Here is a 14543-nt window from a genome sequence, read left to right as displayed (position 1 = left end):
TCATTGTCTTAACTAGCAGCCTACTGCGTTCTGTTTAGCAGTCATAATCGCATTTTTATGTGGCTCCGTATTACAAGTTAATGCGACCTCCCGCCTCCGGCTGCCGTTCAGCCCCCGCCCGCTCACTGCCCTCCGCGGCTGCGGAGAACTGCGCGGCCGTGCAACTTTGCAACTTTGCGGAGCCGAGCCGTGAGAAAAGCGGCAAAACCAACAAAAGCAGCGCAAAACTATTTTGTTGTTATTATTGTTTTTGTCCTTTTAATCGATTTATCTTTTTTTTTTTTCCGGTCGGGATTTGGATTTATTTTTTTAATTTTGCCTTCTTTCTTTCTTTCATTCTTTCCTTGTCTTTTAGTTGGTTTTTACGACGTCCTTACATTTCTTTTTTTATCCTTATTTTTTTATTTTGCCTTTCTTCTCTCTCTCTTATCTCGCTTTCTATCCCACCTCCTACCCACCCCCCTTTCCCTCTCTTCCCACCGGCTGCGCTCCGCCGTTCCCACGGCGCCCCCTGCGGGACGCGCGCAGCCGCGCAGCCGCCGCTTCCCACGCGTGTCCGCGGATCCCCCCGCGCACTTCCCACTGTCTCCTAGCACAGCTCCGCTAGGGCACGGCTGCTCTCCTTCCAGCAGCTTGCAATTCCCCACTTAAACCCCGAAACAAACGTACAAAGCAACCGTGCCACCACTGGGACTGAGCAGCGTATCACACGTGCTTTGCAGTGGGGTAATTCCCGTGGCCCAGGAGGTGGAGACAAGAGGCATGGATGGCACATCTGTGCACATCTGGCAGGGATCACATCCAGAACTCCAGTGAGGAACTTCTTTTTCTTCCCCATCTCCATGCTCAAAGCTGGCTGTGGGAATCAGGGCCCCCAGCCTTTATCCATCACTGTATTGAATAGAGGAGGGTTGCGTGGGTGCAGAGCTCTGTGCTCTGTGCAGCCCAACATGAAAAAAAGCTGATTCTCCCCCTCTCCTTTATTTTATTTGATAGTGAGTGTCACTGAGCAGTGAAACAATTGGGTGAGTGCTTCCAAGGGGTGTGTGTACACACATGCTTTGCTTCAGCAGTCAATCATGTGGGGATCCAAACGCTCCCCGCTGCTTTGTGCCAAGGCACCACAGGCAAAGACAGCCCAAAGGGCTGCACGCCCACCATCCTCCGTGCCTGTTGACAATGACAGGCAGAATGGGCACAGGAGATGGCACCGCAGCCAGGGGAGTGGCTGAGAATCCTTGTGAGCTCCTTGGTCCCCAATGTCACCCACACCTGCAGCACACCTGCAGCAGCCACTCCGCATTTTATTACTCCTTATAACCCATGAAAAGCACAATTAGAAAAGAAAGAAACAAACAAATCCATACCAAATTACAGCTGAAAGCACATTATGGTTATGCGGGAAGTCCCAGAAAAGCACCGATCTGTCATGACGATGGTGGCTCCTCTGCTTGGCCAGCAGCAATGGATGCTGCCATGGGGAAGATGCAGAGGATGGCTGTGCATTCAGAGCAGGACACCCTCGGGTTCCAGCAGCAGGTAATCCAGCAGTGGTTTGGGCACGGGCAGCGATGGGATGAGGCAGTGGCACCGCCTGCCAAATTTCTTCCGAATGGTAGAACGGCACAGATGCTGTAGGGACCGGACTGTGCCTGCCAGCTGGAACAAGGACTCATAGAATGGCTGGTGCTGCTGCAAAGAGAGGCAGGGAAAATAAATGAGCACATTATTATTATTATTATTATTATTATTATTACTATTACTATTATTTAGCTAAGCCAAGCAAGCCAGAGATGGAGATCTAGGGGGAGGAGGTAAGAAATCTGCTGTCAGTGTTCAGTGATGCAAAGCTGAGATGGTGTGCCCTGTTAAAATGGGCTTCAACACTTACAGCTACGCTTATTTTTGTTTTCTATTTTTATTCTTTTTCCCTCCTATAGTGGAAATGCTAAGTCATGGCCTGAAGCAATGATTGAGCACCTGGTGGGAAGGCAGGGCCAACCCAGGGGAGATCAGGTGCAAACAATGTACCTGAGTGACTGGAAGCGCTGGAGCCAGGACCTACCTCTTCCCAGATCTTATTTAAGAGTTGGCAGTGGAGGTGAGAGTATCTCTTGCTGGAGATCCCTGTCTAGCTGAGGCTTTCTAAAGCATCCATCCATCCATCCATCCATCCATCCATCCATCCATCCATCCATCCATCCATCCATCCATCCATCCATCCATCCATCCATCCATCCATCCATCCATCCTCTCTCTCTCTCTCTCTCTCATTTGCTGCAGCCAAAGGCTTTGCCACCCTGCTTTTGAGGCATCCATTATAGCACTACACCTCTCAAGGGAAGCTTCAAGTGTTTTAATTTCTTTCTGGGATCCCGTTTGCTTGGTCTGGTCATTTGGAAGCTACCTGCTCGTGACAACATTTTGATTTATTTTCTTGGAGAAGGATTTGCTAGCACCAGCCCCTGTTTCAGCACAGCATGGGGATGGGCTGTGCTGCACAGCTGGCCCCTTTGCTCTAGCCTTACCTGCAGGACCTCCTCTGGCACAGCCTCCACCCACTTCTCAGAGATGGAGATTTGTGAGTAGGAGTTGATGAGGATTTCAATGATCTCTGGCACAGCTGCGCAGGACCTCAGCACCTACTCATGGGCAAAGAGGGAACAGATGATTGCGGGATTAGATGGCATTTCCCAGAGTGGAATATTCTCTGTAAGATGTGGATGAGGCTCATCCCTCCCTTCTGTGGTCTTAGAGGGTGACTGGGGTCCCTTATGGATCTGAGTTGGTGTCTGCCTCTGCATATGTTGGACATGCATTTGAAGACCTGCCTTGTTGTGGCAGTGCTTCATCTGGATGTGGCTCTTGCCTCCTGTTTACATTTTTGGCTTGTGTGTGTTAAGCCTGGGTAATATTTTCTTGATTGTTTGATGTAAAATCAATGAGACGCATAGCCATAACAAGACTGCACTGATGGCTGCTGTGCCAAGCCAGTGATATTAGGATGCATAGAAATGGCCTCAAGCTGCAGCAGGGAAGGTTTAGATTGGTTATGGGGAAGAATTAATGCTTGGACTGAGTGATCAAGCATTGGAAGGGGCTTCCCAAGGCAGTGATGGAGACCCTCTTGCTGGAGGTATTTAGGAGATGTGTGGATATGGCACTGAGGAACAGCAACTAGTGGTGCCAGGTGATGGTTGGACTTGATGGTCACAACAAAATCAAGCAGAGGGAATCCTGATTTCAAACCCCCACACACCATGCTATGCCAGCCCACCCATAGCCCAACCTTCTTCCACACCACCTGCACCCACCAACACCAATACCTTGGCAAAGGCATGGGGCCATATTTTTTGGGATCCGTAGTTGAGCAGCAGCTGCACGACCAGGTGAGGCCTCAGCTCCTGCTTGAAGGCAGCTGCCTGCAGCACGCAGCCCAGTGGGGAGATGCCGTTGTAGTCAATGGCATTGACATCTGCCCCACGTCTCAGCAGGAACCTCACCAGCACGTTGTTGGCTGCCCCGCAGGCCTCGTGCAGGGGGCTCCTCTGCAGCTCGTCGCGTGCGTCCAGCTTGGCTCCATGCACAACAAGCAGCCTGCACAGCTGCAGGGCATCCTCAACAGCATCTGGGGCCTGCCTGCAGACTAAGCCCAAAGCTGTCTCACCCCGGGTGCTGCGGGCATCCACGTCTGCCCCATGCCTCAGGTAGAGGTGGGCATGGTCATAGAGGCCGTGCTTGGCTGCCACGTGCAGTGCTGTCTCCCCACTGTCCTCGCTGGGCAGGTCAATGGTGGCTCCATGTTTCAGCAGCAGCTCGGCGCATCTGTAAAGCCATGATATGGATGTGTGTAGGGGGGTCTGCAGAGAGGATGGGGAAGGGTTGGGATCCCATGGGCCATGGTGCTGAGGGGCAACCATTGATTTCAGGGCGCAGTAGAGGGCTGCTCTGCACTTTGGTGCTGTGTTTCCACTCAGGTGGTGGTTTGGACAAAATTTCCCTTTTGCCTAAGAGCAATTTCATTCATTTTTTTGACTGCTATGATAACTAAGGTCATGCTTTCCCTACGCCATCAGTGGATGGGGGTTCTCAGCCTGGCTGTGCCCATGCTCGTGCAGATGCCCTCAGTTGGCCATGGACTGGGTTCTGTCCCAACTGCAGGACCACAGTGAGGACACATAGGGAGATGGGTTCCTTCATGCTGTCCATCTGTTAGCTGCAGTTTCATCTCCTGGGGTGCTTTGGAGAAGGTCTACATAACCCAAAGCCTCAGCTGACATTCATGCCTTGGAGCCAGGTGGACTCTGGAGCACCATTTGGGACACCCTCTTCCACCTGAGGTCAGGAATCCTTCTGACAACAGATAGAGGCTGAAGGAGCTGGGTATGCTGCCATGGGTTTCGAGTGTATATGTGTCTGAGTAAGCTGATGTGATCAGCCAGTCCTAATGAATCAGGATGGCTGCCATGTGTCCTGCTGGGTGCTGTGGAGACAGGGAGGCACGGAAATGTCACCATCCAGCTGCAGGGGCTGAGCTTTGTGGCATCAAGCACTTGTGTTTTTAGCTATTTCAGATGTTTTCTGGGGCCCTCTGTGGGGGCAGGTAGTGATGCAGAAGCAAAATGAGTGGAAACTGAGTGGGAACAGAGAGGGACGGGGAAGAAGAGGAGCCCTGGGGAAGAAGCATGGTGCCAGGGCAGTGCTTGTTTTGTCTGGCCCAGATGAATGATAACATACATAGGGATAATAATAGCAGAAGTATTAATAATAATAAATAAAATAAAGGTTACTTGAGGCTCTCTGGTTCTGCAGCAGCACTCCTTCTTGAGACTTGCTAAGAACTCGCTGTCCTTGGCAGTGCAGGACCTGACAGCACCTCCCTGGGCTGCTCTCCTGTGTGTATCAAGCTCCAGTTTGCTGGGGAAGCTGCTGCAGAGCAGTGTGGCCAGGATATTTCTTCAGCCTTTGCTGGTGTAGTGCTTCCAAACGCTGCCAGACTGCACTGGATCTGCTGCCAGTGTTTCAAGAAGACATTAAAAGAACTCCAAGGTCTAGTTTTTTTAATTGGTCCTTTTAGTTCTGAGGCTGCAGTATGCACAGGAATCTTATACTGAATACTTTCTCTGTGCTCTGTGTCCATTGTTCCTTAATTGATGTTTGAGACTATTGACCTAAAATAGTCCTCTGAATTTAGGCTTTGCAAAAGACATAATCTGACAGTGCAGGTGATAAGCTCAGGGCTGGTTGTCATGCATACTTGTCCCTGCGTTTTGTTTTGGAAAGGAATGAATTTGCCCCAGAACTGTTGCATGTACTAGGCAGTTCCCGCTTTACTCTAGAATACACATGACCCCTGTTTCAAGCAATGACTTGTGCTATTGTACTAGTGGAAAAAATATTTCTGCCATAGGTGAGAGCATGCAGCAGCCCAGTCCTTACTAGGAGGTGTGGAGGGGAGCCTTGGGGAAGAAGTCATGCTGCAGTGGTCACATCCCATGCAGCAGGAATGTATGGCAGGACAGCTGACACTGCAGGGAGTCAAACTCCTCTCAACATCCCAAATATTCCTCCAGACACACTGGTTTGGAAACCCCACCTTTCAGAGATGCTGTTTTTGTTATTGAGTTCTATGGCTTCATTTCTTTCAACTTGCTGGAGGAAACCCAAGTTGTTTGGTGGTGAGTTTTCCCTCTGGAATGTCAGTGAGGGGCTATAAATAAGGGGTGATCTCCTGTGGAAATTGTGGGCCCCCAGGAGGAGCATGTGCCTCCTGTTTCAATGTATGGGGCAAAAGCAGGTGCTGGTCAGCAGCCAGCCTGGGGCTGTAGATAGGGTAGATGCCATTCATGTTTGCTGGCTATATGCTCTTATTTTAGCATCTAATCTCTGTTGATGAACTCATACACTCTAACACTTTTCCAGCTTGTCTGTCGTCTTGTTTTTCTATTCATATCTTGTTGATTACCATCAAGGTAGGCTGAAGTCCCATTGAACAAGGCTGGGTTAAATTTGTTTTTTGAGTCTCCTCTGCTTTGGTTTTCCAGGAGTACTGCAAGAAGTCAAGGGCTTAGTGCAGCCAAACTTAAGATGTGGGGTGGCAAAAGAAACCACCAGCCTGGTGCTGTCATCTGGTGCATGTGTTGGTGCCATGGGCACTTTCTAAAGGGCAAAGTTCCCTCAGCTCTGTCCCCTTCAGCCTATAGCCCTGGCCACGGCTCACAGTGCATCGTGAAGGTGCCATGGAGATGAATGGTGATCAGAGTCTGCTGTGAAACAACATAGCCAGGCTAGGAAAGCGAGCTTTGGTTTGAAATGGGATGCAATGAGCAGCCAGCAGGAGGAGCAGAAGGCTGGGGCAGACTCAGGGAAATTCCTGTCCCCAAACCAGAGCGAGCCCTCAATATTTGTAATGAAAATCTGTTCGTTTTGCTGCTGCTGCTTTTCTTTTTCCCTCCCTAGGGTTGAAGTGAAGCTTTCCTGTCCTTTACTTGCTTGTTTTTCATGGTGAGGGCTGCTCAGAGTGAACTGCTCTCGATCTTGTCTGTCATTTCCTGCAGCTTGGGGAACACTCACAAGCCTGAATGCAAGGATAACTTTTGTTAGTATCATTAGAAAAGAGAAGAGGAAGATGCTTTTCTTTAAAAACAAATTTCACCCAGTGGGTAGGGAAAGCCCATTGGAGAATGGTGGTGATGCTTGAACCGTGGGCAGGTGGCTGGATGTGGAGGGATGCTGCCCAGTGCCTGAGCATGTCTTTGCCAAATCTTCATGAGCAGTGGGCATGCAGCTGTCTTACACCTCATCTTGGCACATTCTTGTTACACCTCATCCTTTGGCTTCTTGAAAGTCCTTTTCTTTTCCAAAAAAGACTCCTGTTGAGTCGTGCTTTGTGCCTGCTCTGAGTGCATTCCTTCCTGCCCAAGGTCCATCACAGAGGTGGCATTCCTTGGGTGAGGAACGAATTTCCAAAGCAGCAGCTCTGAAGAGTTCTGTATTCCAGCAATGCCAAATGGAGCAGAGGACTTGATTTAGCACTAGATGATGCTAAATGCTGGCTTTTAAAATCCATGCTTTTTTTTTTTTTTTTTTTTTTTTTATTATTTGCAGCAACCTCTCTCTGGCTGCACCTGGTGTGGGTGGGCTGATAGCTGGACTAGATGATCTTAGAGGTCTCTTCCAACCTTAGTGATTCTATGATTCTACTATTCTGGGAGGGGGGAGACCATTCTTGCTCCCATTTTCTGCTGGCTTCTCCCAGACTTGCCTTTTGCTTGAGCTACCCTCACCTAAAAGCACCTCCCTGAGCTCCAGTGCTTGCCCCTTGCCTCATTTTATATTGCTGGGAGTCCCAAGGACACAAAATCCCCTCTTCACTGATACTTCTCATGTTTTATCTCCTGTCCCTAAAGTTAGAGGGTCAGAGCTAGAAGACAATTTCTCTTCCACCTCTCAGGGTGGAGAAAAGTAAAAAAGTGAACACAAAGATCCAAGTCAAGCATGATAAAATTCTTTCCAAGGGTGCAAGGTACTCCAGAAACACAATTTTGAAGGGGTTTGGGTGGCATTAGCACAACAAAGGAGAGAAAGAGTCGATGACCGAGGGCTTTTGTCATGCCAGCAGGTGGCTCTGGCTGGAGGGACAGCCTAGCAGACGTTAGATTGCTGGAAGCCCTCAGTATCAGCACAATTTTCCTAGTCGCATTGCTCGACATGGCACAGGGCAATAGGGAGTCGTTAAGCCATGGGCAGTAGCAGTGCCATCTCTTCCCACCCGTAGCATAGCAAGCCCTCTTCTGCGAGGGAGAGCCTGGGGATGGGGAGCTCTGGGGGCCTTCCCTCCAGAGAGGCCCATTGGGAAGCTCCGTGGGAATCCTGTGCTCTTTGGACAGCATTTGTAACCTGGCAGATCTGAAGGAGGACTGCAGAGCAGAGGCTCACTTGGCGCCTGTTGTTGAGTTTGCCATCCCTTCTGCTGGGGGTACTGCTGTGGGATGGGGGAGAACACGACCTGTTCTCCACTGAAACCACCCTGTGCCTGCTTGCCATCGTGATGCAGAGAGCAGAGCCTCTTCCTCTCCCCCTCAATTATTTTTATTTTATTTTTTGGGGTGCCAATGAAGGCGCTCTCCTTTAATCATCCCGGCTTGAGAGGGAAACGAGAGAGAGCCAGGGAGAGAGTGCAGTGAATTTAGAGACTCATCTTACCCCACCATGTTAATTATCTCTGCTGTAAAAAAGAGGTCAAGGAGAGGAACTCTACTAAATAGGACGACGTTGGCATGAACAGCTCCTAAAGTGAAGAAGGTAAGACTGAACTTTACTGGAACTTTTTTTTTTTAAATCTCTTCAAAAAGCTCCTAGATTAAAGCTCTGATATCCTTTTTGTTGAAATCTCATGGATTCTGAAGCTCAAATGGCTGGAAGGAAGCCCAGATAATTTTTTTTTATCCCAGTCACTGAGAGGCTCAAAGGTTTTAAGTCCTGCCCCCATGGTGAATTGCCGAGTATATGGGAATATAGAAGAACCCAGCACATTGGTGTTCTGGCCATTGTTATCAAGAGGGAGAAAAATAAAATAGCTCTCTATGTAGGTCAATGACCTGCTCTTTATTGTCAGTAAAAAATTAAGGATGACCTAAAATCTACTACTTAAAAAAAAAAAAAAAAAAGACAGGGTAAAGTAGTCTCCCCCTAATCAAAGAGGAAATGTTTGTGTTACCTCAAGCTTGACCTCCTCAGTCTCTAACTTTAGCAAAGTCTTTGCAATTGAAAAGCAGTGGTCGAAACCTCAAAACCTGTCTGAAATGTCTATTAATTTTTGATCTTTCAAGGGAGTTGGCTTAGTTATTGTAGAAGCCCCCGTAGTGCCGGATAGCGTAGTTAAGGGTCTCTCAGTATTTCCATTATAAAGCCCCAATATTCAAGGGCTTATCACTCAGCTGTTTCCACGTTGCACCTGCCTGGTCCCTGTGTTGTCTTTTTGCTGGCTCACTCGCCATCCCCCTCCACCACTTTGGGGGGAGTAGCGTGCAGATTGGTGATGGCTCTAATATTGGGATATCTCTTATGCTTTGCTCAGACCTCTGTGGGATGAGGGATGCGCTGGTTGGCGGCCACATCCTGAGCTACCTCCTCACTGTTTCTGGATTGAGGGGCTTAAAACACAACAGGTGGGGCTCTGGGGAATGCTGGTGTGATGGTTTGGGGGCTGATGGATTGGCAGTGTATCACCAGAAGGGCTGTCCAGGAGAGCCCAGGGGAAGGAAGGAGAAGCAGCTTGTTATTAATGACAAGGGCTGTTGGTGCCATCCTCCCTCACCCTTCCAGCCTGGGAAGTAATTTGTGTTGTGGGCGCCGACACAGCCCTCGTCGCATCAAGGCTGTGTTTGATTAATACAGGGATTTTTGGCTGAATGGTTTGTGTCTTCTGCTGTATTGCAGAGGCTCTTATTTATATGACAGGTTTGAGATATTTATGTCTGAAAACCTTTTCCTCTCCGGCTGCCTTTCTTTTGCCGAGCTCTTGCTTGAACAGATCTCTGACATCTGGCCCACAATACATTGGATCTGTAGTGGGTACCTTGCCTTCAACACCTACTTCTATTTAAGCTTGCTGCCTGCCTTAAGGGGAGAGGTTTGAAGCCAGGGTGGCTTTTGACTGAAGCTGGCAGGCAATGAAATTCGCTGCAGCCCTAAGCGGTTTCATCAGGATATCAAGGGGCCGAGCTCTTTTTAAAATCCTGATTCCCCGGGCCTAATGATTCAGGCACTTAAAGTCCTACTGGGCTGAAACTAGACACACACACACACGCACACACACAAAGCCCATGGAGAGGGCAAACACCTGTATTTCTAAATGCAACATCTGTGCCTGTATCTGAAGCACTGAGACTGATGCAGCTGAAAAGGGGAGCGGATGCACGTGGCTGAGCCTCATAAACCAGGGTAAACTGAGATAATCCTAATTGGGATGGATCCATCCATGGGACAAGGGTGCAGGATGCATCAGATTAGGAAGAGTGAATGTGCTAAATGGCACTGATATCTCATGTGGGTGGGGCTGAGGGTCAGGGAAAAAAAACCCCAGGCATCTCCCAGGAGGAAGCATGGCAGCTGTGCGACCCTGGGCATGGTGATTTTTTTTTTTTTTAAATAATTCATTAAAGGAGGAAAAAAAAACACATGGATGTTCTCACCCACAGGAAGGGGACCTGAGCAATGCAATGTGCTTGGCACAGAAGCGTCCTCTTCCAGGAGCATGGATGGCTCTCATGTGCTGCTTGGAAAGGGGGCTCTGCAAAGCTTCCTCCATCCTCCAACCCCCTGCCCAGCCTTACGGCATCGGCCCTCCTAGCTGCTTCCAAGGCAGGAGGATGCGATGGGAGAGGATGCCCTAATGTGACAGCTACAACTTTGGCTACACCACTCCAGGAGCAGCGATGGGAGCAGGCCGGGGATCTTTGCAAGGGCAGTGGTAGCACGGGTTTGGGGGAAGATCCTCTCCTTACCGCAGTGAGTTGCGGGTGGTGCAGAGATGCAGCGGGGCCAGCCCCTCATCGCTCTGGAGGTTGGGATCAGCCTGGTGCTCCAGCAGTAGCTCAACACAGGCAGCGTGCCCCCCACGGCAGGCTTCATGCAGAGGGGCCCAGCCCCCTGGTGCCAGATTGGGGTCAGCCTGACGATGCAGGAGGTGCCGCAGGCAGGCGGTGTGGCCCCGGCTGGCAGCGATGCACAGCGGTGTGCTCAGCTCCTGCTTGTATTCCAGTGACCACAGTCCTGCAGGGGTGAGGGAGATGCATGAGGATGGCATAGGGAAGTGGAGAAGCACTCAACCTTGCAGGTATTTATGTGGTTGTGGCACTGAAGGGTATGGCTTGGTGATGGCAGTCAGTAAGTCAAGTTTAATGGTTGGGCTTGGTTATCCTGAAGTTTTTGTTCCAACCAAGGTAATGCTATGATCCTGTGGCACGGTATGAGAAGACACTTGTGCCAGGCAGATAAAAACCCTTGCTGAAGGTTCTGTTCCTTCCCCTCTCCTGTGGGCAGCTGCTGAAAGCCAGCCCATGGGTTCCTGCCTGTAGCAGAGCAGGAGGAACCGTTCTTGCTGATACAAAGCCAGCCCAGCATCTCATTACTGCCAGACAGGAGCGAGGTGACCTCTCCCAACTGCCACCAGAGAATCTGGGCTGCAAGCCCTCTTGCAAGCATGCCTGACCTACAGGGTGCCCTATCCCAGCCTGGAAAAAGATGTGAGCACACACTTCTTGCACTTTCCAGCCCCTCCGTGTTAGTATGTATAGAACAGAAGAAAGCAACCAAAGTGCTGAGTGTTTCTGGCTAAGGCAGAAGGGTTCAACCCTATAGCCAGAAAGGAGGCATCTCAGGAACAGGTTACAATGAAGGCAGCATCAGGCACTTTGGTGTGCTGTGCACCTCCCATTTGGTTAGGTTAGTAAATATCTGGGGTTGATCTGGGCTGGTTTTTAAAGAAAAAGTACCTGAGAGTCCATAAAATGCTTGGCTTTTCACCTGCCACTCCATCTCGTTTTTACTGATCTCAAAAACCAGGTTGACATCTTCATAGTATCTGTCTGTCAGCACCTGCAGGCTCCTTAGGTTCCCTGTGACCAGGGCTTGATAGTACTTCTCTGCAGGAGATGTCAGTGGATGCTGTGAATCCAGTTTGGGAGAAATCTGCAGCCTCTCTGTCACTGGTCCTGGTAACTTGTCCATGCCAGTGCTTCCCCTGCAGCCGGGAGGGCAGAGGGGCTTTTATAGGTCATTGTTTCCATTGTCCTGTCCTCATTGTCTAATTATAATCCAGTTAAGGCTCTATTGTTGTGGTATTTATAACTCCAGAGGGGTCAGATGATAATGGATACCCGATACAAAGAGGGTCAGGTGGTCACTGGGCTGTGCACGTTAGCACCTCTTTGATTCAGTGGCTGTTCTAATTGCAGGTGGCAGATTGATCCCTTGTTTTAGGCTGGGAAATGTAACCAGCTCCCATCCGTCCAACCCCATATAAACGTTCATGAGCTCTGTATAAGAGAGTACCCAAATGAGAAAGCGTTTTTCTCTATGGCACTTTCCCATACCTGTTGGCAATCTCTCCACAGCTGCACGGAGAGACCCATGCATTGCATCAGAGGACAGCACCGTGCAGCTGGCATGTCAGCAAGTCTTCTCAAGGATGCAAAGCACTTGGCATAGCCCACTGAGGTAAAACCCTCCAGAGCCTTTGGCAGGCGTAACTGCTTCTCCTGCAATGCCTTGTATAGGAGAGAAAGGACCCGGCCTGCTTCAAGGAGGGGGCTTGCAGCCATCCGCTCCCTCAAGGTCATGGGAGAAGTCCATGGTGGGGCCAATAATAGAGCTGGCATCTCGTGACTTGTGTCTCGTGGCTCTCAGTTACAAAAAGCCCCACATCTTCACCTGCCAGCCCTTCCTCGTGTGCTTGGGTCCTTCCTACAGCACTCTGCAAGAAGGGGTATTTGGGGCTGCTGCTTAAAGAAGCTGTGCATGCCCTGGCTCAGCACCACCCGTGCTGTTAGCTTTGCTTGGTGAGGCTGCTGTAACATCAGACTCTTTGGCCCTGGAAGAGCAGGGTGCTGAGAAGGCCTGGCTCTGAGTACCCTGTTGTCACCACTTACCCAACAGCAGCAGCCTTCCAGAGCATCCCCTTCCCCAGACCACCCTCTGTGTGTGCTGAGGAGCTCAGATATTCTCAGCCAGACATGGGCTAATTTTGCAAGGGGTGTCTGTGTATGTTTGCATCTCAAGCATTAAATGCTGCCAACACACTGAAATGCTCTGTGACCCCTTCTTGTGAGCCTTGTAATCAGCATCTATTTGCACGTAACACTCACTTCTTGGGTCATGCTAATGACAGGTTCAACAGCAGCACTTGCAGGGAGTTAAAAATAGTCAGGAGTGGTGAGAGCAGAAGAAAAAATCCTTTTGTATCTGAGTGGCACTAGCACACGAGCCTCTCCCAGTTCCCTCATGCAGGAGCCAGCTAAGCCTGGTGCTTTTTCCACTGATGTGGGTAGAGAAAGCTGTCAGGATGAAATGGTATTTTCATGTTTTTATAATGTTATCACAGAAACAAAAATAATTTACTGGAAAGAGGATTTGGCAGGCAGAACACTTGCAGAGCATCTTGAGGCTGACTGGAAGTGGGGAAGTCATCCCTGGTTGTGTGTCTAAGATTAATCATAAAATCATGATGTGGTTTGGGTTGCCAGGGACTCCAGAGCCCACCCAGCTCCAACCCCTGCCATGGGCAGGGACATCTCCCAGACTAGGCTGCTCAGAGCCCCATCCAGCCTGGCCTTGGGCACTGCCAGAGATAAAGCATCCACAGCTTCTTTGGGCAGCTGTGCCAGGGCATCGCCACCCCCAGAGAGAAGAATTTCTTCCTAATGTCTATAATTAAAATCTACCACCTGTGACCCACGCTTTGCAGTGATGTCTTAGAAGCCATGGGCAAGCCTCCATTTTGGGTGGTGGAGGGCTGAGATCTCACAGTCTGTATGGTGTGCTGTGAAGCTTCATGTTGTGCCATCCATTCAGCCTGCTATCAAGGCCTCTGTGCAATGCAGCTCTGAGGGCCTGGGCCTGCCCCAAATTTAACCTGGGATCACCTTATGTGTCCAAAATTCCAAATGCTGGTCAGAAAAGGGTGATCACCCCATTAGCGATAGGCTTGCAACCATTAATCTCTAACATGGGGTAGCATCTTCGCCATCTCCTCGAATATGAGCATTTGCAGAGTACACCTCATTTAACAAAACATTAAGCATTTTACTTCCCCAGATCAAGCATATCTATTAATAATGACTTAAATTGTCTGCACCAGCTTCACATTACAAGGAAAACTCATCGCTGTCACACGAAAGAGCACAACATGCAAAATCAAAACAAAAAAAGCAAGAGTTTGTTTCCTAAGCCATTGCCATGAGCTGCCTCATAGCAACCTAGCCATAGCACTGGGGAGACTTCAGACCACGGTCGCTTCTTCTGCCAACCCCAAAGCTTCAACACACAGTCTCTGGTCGGGGTAAAAATCATCAGGGTCCAGATGTGCACATGTGATTTAAAGCTGCCCTCCGGGAGCGGAAAAACAAGTTGTTATATGTTTTTTTTTGCAATGAAATTTCAGCTGTGTGTGCACACAGGAGCCCCTGACGCGAGGGTGGATGACCAGCTGCTCCTGGCTTCACGCTGAACCCATGATGGATTTAAGGTTTGCACCCTCCCAGCACCAAAGAAACAGAGATAATTAAGCCAGGTGGGGCTGTTCCATGGCGTTATGTGATAACCCGCCTGCTGTCCCACCTACCTCAGGATGCTGGTTGTGCAACGCTGGCTCTGCCAGGCTGGGCTCTATGGGTCCCTTTGAGGCTGGCATGGGTATCCCCAGCTCCTTCTGCAGGACTGGGTACTCCCGGCGTGGGGACAGCCTGCTGGGCACACGTCACCACATTTATATTGCCTGCGCTGCTCAGCCCCATGTGACAGCACCGTGCCCCCAGCCGAGC

The 14543-nt window shown here is 49.9% G+C and overlaps 1 protein-coding gene across 3 annotated transcripts; it reads right to left on the bottom strand.

Moving 5' to 3' along the window:
- Positions 1–266: 266 nt before the first annotated feature.
- On the bottom strand, positions 267–14543 carry ASB18 (ankyrin repeat and SOCS box containing 18). Of its 3 annotated transcripts, none has more exons than XM_085228158.1 (6): positions 14345–14542; positions 11499–11746; positions 10509–10776; positions 3327–3825; positions 2529–2642; positions 267–1689 (listed from the first exon to the last, which is right to left on the bottom strand). In XM_085228158.1, exons 2-6 carry the CDS (start codon positions 11731–11733, stop codon positions 1507–1509), a joined length of 1299 nt encoding a protein of 432 aa, XP_085084284.1. In that variant the 5' UTR covers positions 11734–11746; positions 14345–14542; the 3' UTR covers positions 267–1506. The 3 variants fall into 3 exon arrangements, with proteins under 3 accessions (XP_085084284.1, XP_003207413.2, XP_085084285.1); XM_003207365.5 differs by having other exon boundaries at positions 267–1692; positions 14345–14539; XM_085228159.1 differs by lacking the exon at positions 2529–2642 and having other exon boundaries at positions 267–1692; positions 14345–14543.

The sequence above is a fragment of the Meleagris gallopavo genome, chromosome 7, assembly GCF_905368555.1.
Source record: "Meleagris gallopavo chromosome 7, MGAL_WU_HG_1.1, whole genome shotgun sequence".
Lineage (NCBI taxonomy): Eukaryota > Metazoa > Chordata > Aves > Galliformes > Phasianidae > Meleagris > Meleagris gallopavo.
This window is presented reverse-complemented; position numbering and strand designations above follow the sequence as displayed.

Excerpts from the sequence above, each read along its gene's own strand:
- ASB18 (XM_003207365.5), bottom strand. The coding sequence starts at position 11,733 with ATGGACAAGTTACCAGGACCAGTGACAGAGAGGCTGCAGATTTCTCCC. Across the intron at positions 10,777-11,498 it reads AGCATTTTATGGACTCTCAG|GACTGTGGTCACTGGAATAC; the intron begins GTACTTTTTCTT and ends TCACCCCTGCAG. Across the intron at positions 1,693-2,528 it reads TGCCAGAGGAGGTCCTGCAG|CAGCACCAGCCATTCTATGA; the intron begins GTAAGGCTAGAG and ends CTCTCTTTGCAG.